We start from the raw sequence: 16666 nt of genomic DNA, 5'->3' as shown, positions 1-16666 counted from the left end.
GGATCAGGTTGCCGTTGATTACATTTAGCTGTTTTATCTCTTCAATATCCTTTAATCCTTCTTCCTGTTATTATCTTTCATGACCTTGACGTTTTTGAAGAGTACAAAGCAGTTATTCTGTATGATTTCCAAAGAGTTGAGTATGCTGGATGCTTCCTCATGATTAGATTTAGGTTATGGATTTTTGGCAGGTGATGTGTCCTTAGTGTATTGTATCAGGAGGCACACAATGTCGGTTTGTCCCATTACTGACAAGGTTAACTTTGATCACTTGGCTGCCATGTCTTTCCTCTGTAAAGTTACCATTTTCCTCTTTATAATTAGTAAGTAATTTTGGTGGAAATACTTTGAGAATATTTAAATATCCTCTTTCTCACCAAATATTCACTCAATGGCTTTAACATCTACCCCAGCAATTACTATGATCATTGCCAAATGGTGATTTCCAAGTCTGTAATTCCTTCTACATTTGTGATTTGGTGCCTTTTCTACTCTAAAGGGTTTTCCCCTCTGCTCCGTTTAGTTAATATAACCATTTGTTTGTCAGTATGGGATCACAGACTCTCATTTTAATAAATGGTGACACTTCACTAACGTCCCTGTTTTGAGACTCCAATATCTGGCAGGGGGTTGGCCTATTCAAGCTGGCCTCTGGGTCCTTCTAGTCAGGTCTGCCTCCTGCTTACTTTCTGACACAAGCTGTCACAGGTTCATCTTCACTTTCTGACCCCTGGTCTTGACTTTCTCCAAGGAGCTTCAATTTCTTTCAGTGGAGAATGGTATCTAGAAACCACGATCAAAACACTTGGTGTGCTCACTGCTGCTATGATGTCACTACATGACAGCTCCCAGGCCTTGGAGAACAGAGTCTGGTAGATATACACACATGTAAGTTAGTAATTTCCCAATCTATCCATCTATTAGATAACAGGAGTTAGAACTGATAATCCTTAACCTTTTTAGGGTCCAGGTCAAATATCATTTCTCCCTTTACACATTCTAACTGTTGTCTGTTCTGACAGCACTTTGCCATCTACCCCCAAAGTGAGGCATCTTTCCCTGCTGGCTTATAAACCCCCTAATGGAAAGGAAGCAACCCAAATTCACCTTTGCTCGGAACTCACTACAGTGCCCTAAATATGGTAGATAACTACCATGTATGTTTAACTGAACAGGACTGTCATGAACAGAGAGTGACTGACCTGCATGACATCCAGAGTAAAAGGAAAACATAGAAACTTTCCCTTCCTGCATATAATGGCATGCTTTTTATACCTAAGGAAATACACTGGTTTAAGCACCTCCAGTTACTTTGCTTGTACTATATATACCAGGTCTCTTCCGTTGAAATAAACAAAAGTATCTTCTTATTTAGAATTGTATCAGAATATAACCTCCCCTAAAACTAGTTTCCTTTGTTGTGCCTTTACGTCTATTAGCAGAGAATTTGATAAAAAGTTCTCTTGTCTCACAGTATAAGAAGTTTCATTTACCTATTACATTTTTAGAAATACGTGTTTTACTTCACTCATTCCTTTAAAAATATTTTTATTAAAAATATATTTCAAGTTGACTTAGACAACAGCATTCTTATCCTCAAAGACTCCATAATACTCAATCCACTTCCACATTTTGATACAAGATACTGGTTAAAGCCACACATTACTCTCACCTGAAAGAAACTGTAATTTTTATGCCATTTAAATATATTTGAATAAGTGAACAGAGATTTCACTTTAGGTTCCACAGATCTGGGAAACATCAAAGTTTAATGTTAGGCTTGATTACTTCTTTCAGAGCTTAAGAGAAACAAGTCACAGCACCAACTATGCACCTTAATAAATAAAAGCCAACGAGAAAAATAAGTAAATGGGAATCCATCGAGATCCGCACTGAAATCCCGAAACATCCCAGGTGACAGCGTGAGGTTGAGCCCCGGCTGGCACAGCTCTGCTCTTACCGTTAGCGTGGCCGTGTTCTCGTCGTCCGACCACTGCACGGAGAGGACAGAAACAAAGTATTAAATGTGGATAGTGCACTGGGCTTCCCCAAAGCAATGCTCCATCTAAAAATGATACATACATAAGAGACATCTTTTCCTGAAAACAAAGTACATGTCAAAGCGAGATTTTCATGTAATTTCTCACTTTACCAAACACAGGCTAAGATGTAAATATGAGAACCATTTCAGGGCTCACTGAAATGATAGAATGGGCTGTTTTATTCTGAACCAACCTGTATTTCTTCTGCTTCATCATCACTGTCTGGCTGAGAACATGTTGGTGGATCTTCCCTAGAAGAACATAAAACAAAAATTAAGCAAGAAAAAGGCTTCAGTACCATGTATGTAGTCCTAAGTTCAGTCATACTAAATATATATTTGAAAAGGGAGAGGGTATGGTTTGCTCAGTTGGTTGAGCATCTCTCAATTTTGGCTCAGGTCATGATCCCAGGGTCATGACTCCACGTTGGGGTCCATGCCAAGTGTGGAACCTGCTTGAGATTCTCTCTCCCCCTCTGCCCCTCTCCCCTGTCACACGCTTGCTCGCTCTCTTTCTCTAAAATAAAAATAAAAAGACAGCCTCAGAATTGGAGGATAATGTTAGGAAAAGTTCATTTTTTTAGAGAGAAAAACCAATACAAAATAAAAAGAATACAAACTTCCTGCCCTCTTCTCATACGTCACTAGAACCACGGAAAAGAAAAATTCAACCTCCAACTCCAAGGACACTAGCAGTCATCTACAACTCTGAATCCCGATATATGAGAAAGTGCTGCCACAGACGAGGAAGATCAAGTGAGATGAAGAAGGCAAAAGGAATCATCGGAAGAGCTGTTCTACTGAAGAGCGGGTCCCCCTGAGAGGCAAAATCAAGAATCTTTTTCTACCTAGTAAGAAAAGAGTGTGTGGGCTGGGGTCAGGTATTGCCCTGGACCTTGACTGGCACCACGGAAACGTGTGGGGGGAGACAGGGAACGAAAGACTTGACGTGCCTCCTTTGAAGCAGCTGGCGAGCACAGCACGGGTGGAAATGGACCACCTAGTAGCCAATCCTCACTGCCTAGGGAGAAAGCAAAGGCTGAAAACACTCAGAAGGAATAACACTGCTTTGGTCTCTCATCAACACTAAACCACAAATAACTGGCCTACGAAGAACTCACCACGTCAATGAAAACAAATAATAATCCAAACAAGAACCAGCACAGGATCTGTACCAAGAAACTATAAGAAGAAGGGAAAGGGAGGCTGCTGGTTGACCAGGGGCATTTATCTATCCCTATGCTCCTCTGGAAACCCCACTAAAATGATAGGAAAACTCTCAAGGAAAAAAGGGATCAAAGAAGAGACAGCTGCAGAAAAGAGACAGCAACAGAACTTTGGAAAACAGAAAGCCAATGAGGAGGACACCCCAGCGAGCAAAAGGGAGAAGCTAGAATTACCACTGATGACGAGACCGAAGTTCTGGGCTACAAACAGGTAGGTTGCTTGTGTGAAGTCCACAGAAGGGACAGTAAGATACACGTAGCCTTCCTCACCCTGCACACCAAAACAACTAATCCTCTCCATGAACCAAAGAGGGTAAGGACTCAGGTCCATACTGCCACGGAGGAATACGAGGGTGAAATGCTAGAGTGCGACAAGCAGCCTTGTGAAAGTCACACTAACAGTGAGGCCCCTAGTCCCCTTCCTCCCACTCTGCTCCCAGAACACACACAGGTTACAACATTCTTCTCTGTAGAAACTCAACCACCCCAGAGGAAAGACCTGTAGATCTTTCCGGGAAACTTCCGTCAATTTCTGCTCATTGCTGGCACTCTTAGCGAGCCCCACCCGGTTTTTACAAAGTTTCCAAGTGTGTGTGTGTGTGTGTATGCGTGTATGTGTGTGTGTCCCCCTCACTCTCAAATATGAATAAAAGGCCTAGAATCATTAGAAAACTAAAGAAAGGCTCCAAGATGGAAAAAAAAAAAAAAAAGTTTTTTAAAAGGAAAAATATTTTTTAAATCATTAATATCCTTAAAAATAAAGATACTGCATCCACAAGAGAAGACCAGAGGGAACAGAGGACAGGATTGAACCTGTAGAAATTTAAATCTGGTAGCTGAAATTTGGTTGTCTTTATTTTTCTTAATGTTTATTTTTGAGAGAGAGAGAGAGAGAGAGAGAGCAAGCAAGCAAGCAGGGAGAGGCAGAGAGAGGGAGAGACCCAGAATCCAAAGCAGGCTCCAGGCTCCGAGCTGTCAGCACAGAGCCAATGTGGGGCTCGAACTCACAGACTGCGAGATCATGACCTGAGCCGAAGTCAGATGCTTAACTGACTGAGCCACCCAAGTGCCCCAAGTAGCTGAAATTTAAAAATTCAATAGCATGAATATGGCAAAATGAAGGAAATTTCCCAGAATGGAGAACCAAGAAGACAAAGAAACAGGTAACAGAGAAGGAATGATAAAATTCAGAGAACCCAGCAAGACCCAATATCTAAATAATAGGAGTTCAAAAAAGAGAAACAAGAAAATAAGAAAAAATTATCAAAGATACAGTATTTTTAAATGTCCCCGAACTGAAAAATAGGTCTCTAGAATGAAAGGGCTCACCAAGTACACAGCATAGAGAATGGAGGAAAAAAACCTTAAATGCTATGCAAAGATGGCCACAATAATTCTTGCCATCTGGTCTGATATGCTCGTCTGCAGGGCGACTTTGCCACACTTGCCATCAAATAATGGCATTTATTTCCCCATTCCTTTCATTTAAACTGGCATCAAGATTCCTTGTAATCAGCAAAATGTAGCAAGTGACAGCACGTAATTCAAGGTGTCAGAAGCCTTTACAGCCTCTGCTCAGCATTTGGAATGCTGCCAACCCTATGCAAAGTAACTAAGGGTAGTCTTTCTTCTTTTTTAAAAAAAAAATTTAATATTTATTTATTTATTTATTTGGGGAGGGGGGGAGACAAGCAGAGAGAGAGGGAGAGAGTGAATCCCAAGCAGGCTCCAGGCTGTCGGCACAAAGCCCGACATGGGGCTCGAACTCCCAAATCATGAGATCATGACCTGGGCCAAAATCAAGAGTCTGATGCTTAACTGACTGAGCCACCCAGGCGCACCCCGCCCCCTCCCCCAGAAGGGTAGTCTTTCTGAGATGAGAGTCCACATGGGAAGAGAAACCCAACATCAACTGCCAGACACGTGAGCGAGGCCATCTTAGCAGAACCACCAAATGACGACAGTGACAAGAATGCCTTAGCAAGACCAACAGAAGACTCATCCAGTGTCAAGAAGTATGGGCATCAGTTCCCTCTAGCCCGTCTAGTCCCGTGGGAGGTCAAGGTGTGGCCCAGGTTTGCAACACAACTGAGGAACCCTGAACTTAGGGAATCACGTCTTCTACAAGGTAAACCGGTTCGGTCTCTGACCCAAGGGCAGAAACACTGTCTTCACCTGTCCTAGACAATAAAAATCCTGTTCTGTGCTAGAGGGGGAGCTGCTATCTCTACCTTCCAAGGCTCTCTGCTATATAAACATCCTTGAAAAGATAACAAGAATAAAAGGCATCAGTGCCTCTGCTAGCAAGGTAAGCAGGAAGTGAGAGACCCAAGGAGAACTCTCAACACCCAGCGACGCAATCACTGACAAAGTGTTCGTTGTTTTTAAGTCAATACGTTTGGGCAATACAGAGGGTTATTGTGAAATGTAAAAACATGAAAGAGGAATTCTCAAAAACATTCATAAAGAAAACCAAGTCACAATAAAGGAACACAAATCAGAATGACATGGGACTTTATGGAAGATAGTAGACCATGCCTTCAAAATCACAGGGAAATACTCTGCCTAAAATCCCATACTAAGCCAATTCACCCCCTCAAAAAAATCCAGAGTAAAATAAAAACTTTTTCCAGGTATGAAAAGACTCCAAGTTTTTCTTCCTATGCATTTTAGAGCATGTGCTTCAATAAAACGGGTAAATCAAGAGACCCAAAAACGTGATATCCAAGGAAAAGAAAATCGGGCACAGAATAGGAAAGTTCCAAGGTAACAACTGTATACTAGCCCTGAAGAGCTGCCAGACTGGAACAGGAAGATGGACTGCTAAAATGAATCTGGGAAAGGAAAATGGACCCGCTGGATCTGAAATGTCCTGGAGTGTTTAGAGAAACAGCTAACAGGCTTACGCCCTGTTTACTGGAAAAATTACTAAGTATTAGTGACAGACATATGGGAATTAAGTAAATTTAACGAAGCTGGCTAGTAGTTCCAGAGAAAACAAGGTTATAAAAAAAGAAAAGGTTGGGGCGCCTGGGTGATCTCGGGCTCAGGTCATGATCACATAGTTTGTGGGATCGAGCCCCGAGTCGGGCTCGGTGCTGATGGCGTGGAGTCTGCATGTGATATTCTCTCTCTCTCTCTCTCTCTCTCTCTCTCTCTCTCTGCCCCTCCCCTGCTTGCACGTGTGCCCTCTCTCAAAATAAACTTAAGAAGAAAAAAAGTACAAAAAATAATTTTTTTTTAAAAAAGGTCATCATAGTACACAACGTGGCTCAGCAGCCAACAGTAACATCATAACATTGTGACCACTGACTAGTGATTTAACCAAAAGCTGTAATGAAGATCTCGAGGGTGTAGGAAAACTAAATCTTCAAATATCATAACAGAAAGGTGGAGATAGCATCTTTTTAAGAAATAATTAGTGTAAGTATATTGTTAAATACAAAGCTACCAACAGTGGTTCCATTCAAATCTGAGGGCGTAATAAATTAAGTGTTACGGCAGCAATCACTGGAATGGCATATCCTCCTTTATAAATCAAGAAACTGACAAGTGGACTTATCAATAATTTAATCAATCAGTCAATCTGGTGTGATTTTGGTTAATGCAGATCAGTTCCCTACCTTTTTTTTCAAGTAAGCTCTATGCCCAACGTGGGGCTTGTACTCACAACCCTGGGATAAAGAGTCGTGTGCACGACCTACTGAGCCAGTCAGGCACCCCAGGTCTCTGAAGTTTAATCAGTCCTCTGTAATCCTCAAGAATAGAGTTCCCAGATCCACAAAGCTAAGACCCAGACCCTGGAGTATAATGAGAACGCTAACACACTGTCACCTGTGAGTTCCCTGCTCAAGGAGCTATATAGCCTTTCCTTCTCTTGCATCTCTTTCAACACCACACATCCTTAAATATGACATTATCATCTTTAATATTGCTCCACCATACAAAAGGTACTCAATGAACTTGAAAATGTGTTTTACCACTCTAAAACATCAGGTTTTTTTGATTGCATAATGAAATACATTGAAAAATCATGTTTATAATCAGTGTCTTCATACAGTTCTTAGAAGGACTTATCACAATGCCTACTCTGAGGTAGCTCACAAAACCGGATCGCTGTAAATGATGACGGAAGGTATAAATTCTCAAGTTTACTAGACTTTCTTTCTAAGGTATAGCTCTTAACACTGATGACTGGAATGGTATGATGCTAATATTTAGAACTATTCTGTATTTCCTGTATCACCTCCAGCATAGAGCAATGGGAACCCTTAAGAGCACTGGCTTTGGAAAAAGACATGGTCTGAGTGTGTCAGTTCTCCCACTGTTAGTCGAGAGCTTTGCACCATTATCCCATCTACAAAACCAAAAGAGAGGGGCTACTCTCGAGTTGTGAGGATTCAAATCAGGAACATACGCAACACGTGTTTAATAGCTGGTGTCTATTATTATTCTGCCTTAAGGGAGACAGGTCAGGAAAGAAAGAACTCAAGACCAGAAAGGAACAAATCAAGATTAGTTCTTGGAAGCAGTGAGTCAGACCACCTGAGTCAGACCCAATTTGTGAGACCAGTTCAAGTATCACCTCTACTGCAGCTTACAGTGATTATTTAAACTTGAAAAACATGCTTATCAGAATATGGATGCTTTTATTAAAAAAAAACAAAAACAAAAACAAAAAACAAAACCCAGACACTTATTTATTTACATCTAACTTGGCCACTGAACGTGGATTCCCAAGGTAGGATACCCCACCCATCTTGTTATCTCAGTAACACACTCGGCACCCATTTCATATTATAGGCACCTAAAAATGTGCAAAAAATGACTCACTTGTATCAGAAATGGATGTTACCAGCCTCCTTTCCCAACCCACTACAGACAGTAATAATCAAACCAAGCTTTCTTTCTTACTGAACCCTGGATGCAGCCTCAGAATCCTTCTCAACACATCACTCTAGGAAACCATTACCAGATCTGAGTTGGCAAACAAGATAAACCCAGTTATCAGCCTTGGTCTATACTATTCATTTGACTCTACCGTGGAAGAGAGTGAAGTAACCATGTTCATTTATTCATTCATTCACTCAATACATACTCATTAGGCCCAGACTCCGTACTAAGTTAAAAATGTAAACAAGATCCCTTACAGAGCTGAAACGCAGAAATGAAAAAAAACGTACTGCATGTGGAGGTTATGGGAGATTAGGAATGAAGAGTCAAGAGCTATGGAAACCCCAATACCCATTTCCCCACTTCTCTATTAATAAAACCTCCAATTTGTTCAGAAACTAAGTGCCCCTGTGCCTTGAGGACTTCTCCCTAACCACGCCAGTACCTACAGACCAGTCCACCACTCATGGCTATTCCAACGCCCTGCCACTGAGGGGGACCCACCCCTGACCAACAAGGGACAGAGAGCTCCCGAGAAGGTTTGCTCTGCTCTTCAAGAGGAATGTGAGACAGGATCTCCTTTCTTCTGGCTTCTGGATATGACAGTGGGAGGGCGTGATGCTTGAAACCACTATGGTGAACTTGGACCCTGGAGAGGAGAATCAAGAAGTTCACAGAGAAGCTCTTTTTGCGTCCTAGCATCACTGACCTACTACACTTCCCAACAATTGCCATGTCATAGGACTTCTGAAATAATTCATTTGCCTCCTTGTTTAAGTCATGTTTAAAATGGGATACTAAGTTAGTCTGTCTGGGCTACTAAAACAAAACACTGAGTGGCTTTATACTGAGTGGCTTATAAACAGGAGTTTATTTCTCACAGTTCTGGAGGCTGGAAGCCAACATCAGGGTGCCTGCAGGGTCAGGTTCTGGGCTGCAGATGGCCACCTTCTCACCATGTCCTCACATGGCAGAGGGGGCAAGGGAGTTCTCTGGGGTACCTTTTATTAGGGCACAAATGCCATTCACGAAAGCTCCACCTTCATGACCAAATCACCTCCTAAAGGTCCCACCTTCCAATACCAAGTATCTTTGGGAGTCAAGACGTCAACATATGAATTTGGGGGCCACACAAACACTCTGACCATAGCAGATGTCCTGTATCTGCAATGAAAATCAACCCACTGACCTGGGGAACACACACAGGGAGCACTGGGTGGCAGGTTAAGGAGAGTATGTAAGAGCTGGGGGAGCAAAAAGGCCACATTCACTTCATGAGAGATGAAACTGAAGAAATATTCACAGCCTTGGTCTGCCTTTTAATTTCTTTGTACCAACTAATTTGGAAACCTAGAGGAAAGCATTTAATTAGGAAATCCACTTTCTGAGATAAGTACCTTAATACACTAGTGTTAAACATATAAATTGGTACAATGGTTAGTGAAAACTATCTGGCAATACTAGTCAATATAGGAGTCAAGACTCCTATAACTGGAGTCTAGGATTCTTATTGTACAGAAATAATCCTACGTGCAAACGGTGTTCCATGCAGAAATATGTTCATTGAGGAATTATTTTTCTATAAACTTGCAAATGACCTAAATGCCCAACAACTATGAAATTAATTACAGCAAGTACATATCCATGGAAATTATGCAGTTACTAAAAATAATTTTATGCCAGGGCGCCTGGGTGGCTCAGTTGGTTGAGCGTCCAACTTCAGCTCAAGTCATGATCTCACTGTTTGTGGATTTGAGCCCTATGTCGGGCTCTGTGGTGACAGCTCAGAGCCTGAAGCCTGCTTCGGATTCTGTGTCTCCCTCTTTTCCTGCCCCTCCCCCACTCACGCTGTCTCTTTCTCTCTCTCTCAAAAATAAACATTAAAAAAAGATTTTTTTTTTTTTTTAATAATCTTATGCCATTTTAAAAACACATGGAGGGGGTGCCTGGGTGGGTCAGTCGGTTGGGCATCCGACTTTGGCTCAGGTCATGATCTCACTGCTAGTGAGTTCGGGCCCCACGTCAGGCTCTGTGCTGACAGCTCAGAGCTTGGAGCCTGCTTCACTTTCTGTCTTCATCTCTATGCCCCTCCCCTGCTTGAGCTCTGTCTGTCTCTCAAATATAAAAAATTAAAAAAATCAGAAAAAAACTTAAAAACACATGGAAAATTACACAATTGTGTTCACTGAAATAAAGAATATAAAATTATATATTATATAAAATATATATTATATGCAAACATGTATTATGTATAATATGTATTACATACTAGATGAATATAGTATAAATTATATAAAATAGGACATTACATATTATATAAAATATAGTATGCTCGTAAGATAGGCTAAAAAATGTATTTAAAAAGACTAGAGAAGATATTCCAATATTTGAACAGGATTTGCTTTTAGGTAGTAGAATTAGAAGTGATTTTTTTCTGCTTCTTTATATTTTCTCTATAAAGTTTTCAAGTCTACTATAATAAGTACTCCTTTGGTAATTAGTAATAAGGTGGGGCATCTTTTACACATGATGGAATCTCTAGGCATTCGTATTGTTCCCACTCCGTACCATTTCAGAATTTACCTTACCAAACAAAACTGAGTCATACATAACTCCCATAGTCTATGCTAAGGACAGATGCCTAATCGACAGATCTCAGTGTCTACCAGCCACAGTTCACTACTGGCCTACTCACAATAGAAAGAATATTCAGTAAGTCTCGTCCATTAACTCCATTCTATTTGTTTGTAACTATAATACTGTATTCCTTGATGCAGGGATACATCCCATGTAAAAGAGCTAAAATGTCCACATATTAATAGACACAATTGTGGTACTCTATTAACAATATTTTAAACATACACACTCATTCAACTAATTGTTACTATCTGAACTCAGGGAGAAATTACTGATAGACAGAAACCAACCTGGATTACTCTGGCCTGAATAGAGATATTCTGGCCTGCAGGACTTCAACAGTTGAACAAATGAAACCAATGGGATGTCTGGATCCGAGGCCATAAACCCTACTGTCGATATGAACCCCAGGATAGGACTGTGCTGTTTTCCCTAGTGTAACTTGCTCCGTTGGTCAATATCGTGGATCGATAAGTGATGTGATATTGTAACCAGTGCATCTAGATTGTAATCACCTGGAGGCTGTCCAAAACTGTTAACCCATTTAAAGTTTAATTATCCCTTTAGGTTAAGTTAAATTATGTTCTTTTGGGGTTAATTAAAGCTTCATGGGGTGTTCTCGTTTTACTTTTTTATCCCCCTACTCTTCCTGGGAAAGTCAAAAAGATTAGGATAGCAAGTGTCTGAGCTGAGATGTCAGCACTCCCCTTGACAAGGACGGAAGGGGCCCTCAGGCCTGACCACACACATTCGGTTAAGGCACCGCCAACTACTGTGACACACCGACCATCATTTTTCAAGAAACAGACTCTTAACTATGGAGAACAAACACCTGGTCACCAGAGGGGAGGTGGGTGGGGGTATGGGCGAAGAAGGTGACGGGGATGAAGGAGCGCACCTGTCATGATGAGGACCCGGTGATGTTTCCAAGTGTGGAATCACTGTATTGTACACCTGCAACTAGTATTACACTGTATGTTAACTGGAATTTGAATTAAAACTTTAAAAAAAAATTCGTAGGTTAAAAAAATTAAAAAAAAAAAAAATAGCATGGGCTCCAAGGAAAAAAATGAAAAGATTAGGACAGCAAAGAATATACTGAGAGGGATACACAACCAAGCCCGCACACAAAACAAACACTGAGCTTTAAAAAGACACATCCGGGGGCACCTAGCTGGCTCAGTCAATAGAGCATGTAACACGTGAGCTCAGGGTTGTGAGTCTGAGCCCCAGGCTGGATGCAGAGATTACTTAAAAATATCTTTAAAACAAAAAGGTTTGAAGAAAGCTACTTAGCAATGAAACAGAGTAACACATGAATCTCAAAAGCATTATGTTGAGTTGAAGCCAGACACAAAAAAATACACACTATATAATTTCACTTACACCAAGGCCTAGAACTGACAGAACTAAGCCATGGAGACAGAAATCAGACCAGTGTTTGCCTGGGGTGGAGTTGGAGGAGGTGGGCAGGATTGACCAACAGGGGAGGGCAGGGACTTTCCTAGGGACTGGAAATGTTTGATTTTCTTTTTCTTTCTTTCTTTCTTTCTTTCTTTCTTTCTTTCTTTCTTTCTTGTTTGATGTTTATTTTTGAGAGACAGAAAGAGAATGAGAACAAGAACGACTGGGGGGGAGGGGCAGAGAGAGAGGAGACACAGAATCTGAAGCAGGCTCCAGGCTCTGAGCTGTCAGCTTAGAGCCCAATACGGGGCTCAAACCCACAAACTGCACGAGATCATGACCTCAGCTGAAGTCAGACGCTTAACCGACTGAGCCACCCAGATGCCCCGGAAATGTTTGATACTTTCAATGGCAAGGTGAGGAAACAAGTGTGCATTATTTATCAAAACTCATCAAACGTTACACTCAAGATCTGTGCATTTTATTGTAAATGTACCTCATTTAAATTTCACCTGTATTTTCAAGTTTTTACCTATAAAAATAACCCCACCTAAAATTACTGCCCTTTTCAAATCAAAGGTTTTTCTCAGCCAGAGTAAATGACACCTTCGTCCATCCAGACGTTCAGCCAGAAATGACAGGGTGATTCTTGCCGGCTCCTTCTCTGTCACCAAGTTCTGACGGTGCAGCTCCGACACCTCACATGCACTCACATCTCCCCTCCAGTGTCACCATCGTAGTTCATGCCACTGTCAGTTCTAACTCGGCCCAATGCAGTATCCTCCTAACCAGTCTTCAATTCCCACATGGTAACCGGTCCCAGTTCAAACCCTGAAACCTGCTCAAGTCACTGTCTTGTTCTGAGCTCTTCAATGCATTCCTACTGACCTCAGAATAAATACTAGAATCTTTAACAGGACTCCCACACACCCCCTAACTACCTCCCCGGTGGCACCAACCAACTCTTGCACCGTTCGGCCCTCCGTGCTCCAGCGGCATGACTCCCTGTAGTTTCTCGCAGATCAAGACCTTCCATGCCTCAGAGCACTCCTTAATGCTGTTCCCTCAGCCTGGGAGATCTTTCCCTCCACCCATCAACTGACTACCTTCCACCCAAACTTCCTGACTGAGAGGCTCCTAAGTTACTTCTTCAGGGTATTCTCTGTCCTTCCCTGCCATCTTCAGCCACCCCACCCCCAGTGATTTAAAGTCTCATCAGAATTCTCAGTTACATATTTACTGGTGTGCTTGCTTAATGTTCCAGGTGAGATCAATGATGATGGTGAGAGCAGGTGGTGTTTCTTCAGAGCACACAGTAGACCAGGCACTGGGCGAAACATTTTACACATTATCTCTTTTCATCTGTGCAACAACCCGCAGTAAGTTCTAGGGTATCAGTCACCCCATTTACGGACAGGGAAACCCAAGCACAGAGCACTAGAAATTACAAAGACATGATCTGCCAGCAGGCAACGGGACTGGAGGACAGGCACTAGGCTGTATCCACTCCCACACACTTGAAGCTGAACCGCCAACTCCAAAAGGGCAAGATCCCTCTCTGATGGGTGCACTACTGTGCGGCCAGGTGCCACAGAGCCGTGCGATGGTATTTAGCAGGGCCCACCCACGCCACAAGCCCGCACAAACACCTGGCCAATGAAAAACAACACGGAGCTCTTCAATACGCTTGCAATACGGAAATCTACCCAGTACTTTCTAATGTTAGAAATTATTTTCTCTGTAGTCCCATTTATTTATTTTTGAGAGAGAGAGTGAGAAAGAGAGCACAGGGAGGGGCAAAGAGAATCCCAAGCAGCCTCCACGCTGTCAGTGCAGAGCCTGAGGCAGAACTCGATCTCATGGACCATGAGACCATCATCTGAGCCGAGATCAAGTGTCGGGCGCTTAACCGACTGAGCCCCCCAGGCACCTCTACAGTTCCATTTATATAAATAAACTCATTATTGTTCTAGACTTGAGAATAATAAAATTATGTTTTTAAGTGCCCCAAAGTTGAGTCTTGCTTAACTATTCTACTGTTTCCTAATCCTGCAATAGAATTCATGAGACTCTCATTAACAATCTTCAGGTTATTATGAGGCTAAGAATAACCAAAAACAGAAATGTAATCCAGAAAACTACACAGAAAATTCACAAGAGAAAGGGAAGCGGAGTATGAAATTAGTGTTACTGAAAACACACACAATTCTATTCCCAAGTTCCTTCATCCAACAAATGTCTACCAAGCACCTCTCACGTATCAGGTACTGCCCCAAGCGCCAGGAACAGACCTGTCCAAGTCCCCGTTCTCATGAAGCCTGCACTCTAATAAAAGAACAATTATGGGAATTATGCCAGATGGAAGTAAGTATTACGCAGAAAAATAAAATGAGGTAAAGAGTAAAAGTGAGGCACCAAAATGTGCCCACTCATACCATGAAGCAGTATTCAGCCTTAAAAGGAAAGAAATTCTGACACACGCTAGAATATGGGTGAAGCTTGTGGACATTATGGCTGAGTGAAATAAAGCCAGTCACAAAAGGACAAATCCCCTACGAGTCTGTTCATGTGGGGTATTTAGAGTACTCAAAATCATAGGCCCAGAAGGTAGAACAGTGGTTAGGAGGGGCTAGTGGGAAGAGAAATGAGTAGTTCATGTCTAATGGGGGCTGAGTTTTAGTTTTACGAGATGGAAAGAGTTCTGGAGGTGGATGGTGGTGACGGTTGCACATTATAAATGCACTTACTTCCCCTGAGCTGTGCACTGAAAAATAATTATGATAGCAAACTTTATGTTATGGGCATTTTATCACAATAAAAAAATTTTTTTTCAACAATTCCAAGGGAGGGACGCCTGGGTGGCTCAGTCGGTTGAGCATCTGACTCTTGATCTCAGCTCAGGTTTTGATCGCAGGGTCATGAGTTCAAGCCCTCCATGCTCTATGCTGGGCATGAAGAATACTTAAAAACCAAGGGCTCCATGCTGGGCGTGAAGAATACTTAAAAAAAAAAAAAAAAAAAAAAAAAAGGATAATAATGATAATAATAGTAATTCCAAGGGAAAATTATTTCCAACCTGGAATTCTACAAAAAAAAGGAGTTCTGTACACCAAGGGTTCCTGTTAAGCTAGTTCAGAAAGGAAGTGAGGGATGAGCATTTATTTAGGTAACATGACCTGTGAGCAAACTAGGAACTTCATTACATTCTATGATTCTTAAACTTTTTCAAGTTTGCCCTAAAAAGACTGAAGCATGGTAATGTCGTCCCTTTATAACTAGAGGAATTACAGCAACAGAGAAGGTGGAGGGGGGTTAACCATGGGGAAGAAAAGGTTAAGGAATTACACGATACCCTAGTAAAGCTTTCTGTTTGTAATGGACAATTAATTTTTTATCTTAAAAGTTGAAAGATCTCAAAAAAAAAAAAAAAAGAAAAAGAAAACGAAAACAGGCTGAAGAACTTCAGAGGGTCCTAATGGGCCCTCTTCCTGCCCCCACCCCCCTCCATTTTCTAAAGCAAGAGATGGAAGGAACTGCCCAGTTTCACAACCAGCAACTATCAGAGGAAGGAGTACTCAATTCTGAGTCTTATTAATCGAACACTGACAAGAAATACCCGACAAAGATCAGGATGTAATTTTAACTAGGGGGAAAAAAAGGAGAGAATTGTGCCAAAGCTAATGTATTTATTTTACCTGGTAATTATTGAGATCTAATCACTGCAACATTTCTTTGTGATAAAGTTTAAAGAATTTTTCCTGGTACACTTTACCTTCCTGAAACCACCAGAGTTCCATCATCGAGTAAATAATCCTTCACATTCTGAGGAAGTGGAAGAATGACACTAAAAAAAACAAAAAACAAAAAACAAAAAAAACAATAATAATAAATAAATTTACCAAAAAGGCATCATTTTAAAAGACCAATCATAAGCAGAGAGAAAAATTCCAAACTCAATTTTTTAATTACTTGTTACCTTTATTTTAAAATAAAATGGGAAATGTTAATGATGTACATTCGATAGAAGACTGAAAATTAACAATATCAATAAAGATTGTGGGAAACTAAATTCGGCTCATATATTAACAACCGTGGTGACGAAACAAAAAACCACCAAATCCAAAGAACCACACTGAAATTACAGCATGAAAGGCACAAGCTCAAGAGAATTCTGAGTACATGGGCCTTCCAGAAATCAGACACCAGCAGATATCGGCAGCAACACAGGAAATGCAGTAAGCAAATCAGAAATTTACAGCATCTGACCACCTTCTACGACAGAAGACAGAGGTGGCCTTAAGATCTGGAAACCCTTCCTTGGTTGGCAGTGAGCACCTAAGGCTAAGAACCCACCATGTGTCTGGATGTGTTTTGGTGGAATCCCATTCAGCAGACTGGACTGCCAGAGCTATAAAGCTGCTTTAGTTTAATTTGTTTCAGACAATTAAGGGAGGGCGAAGCCACA

At 41.4% G+C, this 16666-nt stretch overlaps 1 protein-coding gene and 1 pseudogene across 3 annotated transcripts in view; one reads left to right on the top strand and one right to left on the bottom strand.

Moving 5' to 3' along the window:
- CDC123 (cell division cycle 123) overlaps nt 1-16666 on the bottom strand; it is a 57257-nt gene that overhangs the window by 37532 nt on the left and 3059 nt on the right. For 2 of the 3 annotated variants that reach the window (XM_042944876.1, XM_042944878.1), the window contains exons 2-4: nt 15974-16045; nt 2236-2293; nt 1961-1993 (exon numbers count right to left, since the gene is read on the bottom strand). In XM_042944876.1, coding sequence (XP_042800810.1) covers nt 1961-1993; nt 2236-2293; nt 15974-16045 — 163 coding nt within the window. The remainder of the gene's footprint in view (nt 1-1960; nt 1994-2235; nt 2294-15973; nt 16046-16666) is intronic. The other variant, XM_042944877.1, reaches the window with a different exon arrangement.
- On the top strand, nt 11477-11595 carry LOC122225747 (annotated as a pseudogene).

The sequence above is a fragment of the Panthera leo genome, chromosome B4, assembly GCF_018350215.1.
Source record: "Panthera leo isolate Ple1 chromosome B4, P.leo_Ple1_pat1.1, whole genome shotgun sequence".
NCBI classification, from domain to species: domain Eukaryota; kingdom Metazoa; phylum Chordata; class Mammalia; order Carnivora; family Felidae; genus Panthera; species Panthera leo.
Note: the sequence above shows the minus strand (reverse complement) of the source record. Positions and strands in the feature narration are given on the sequence as shown.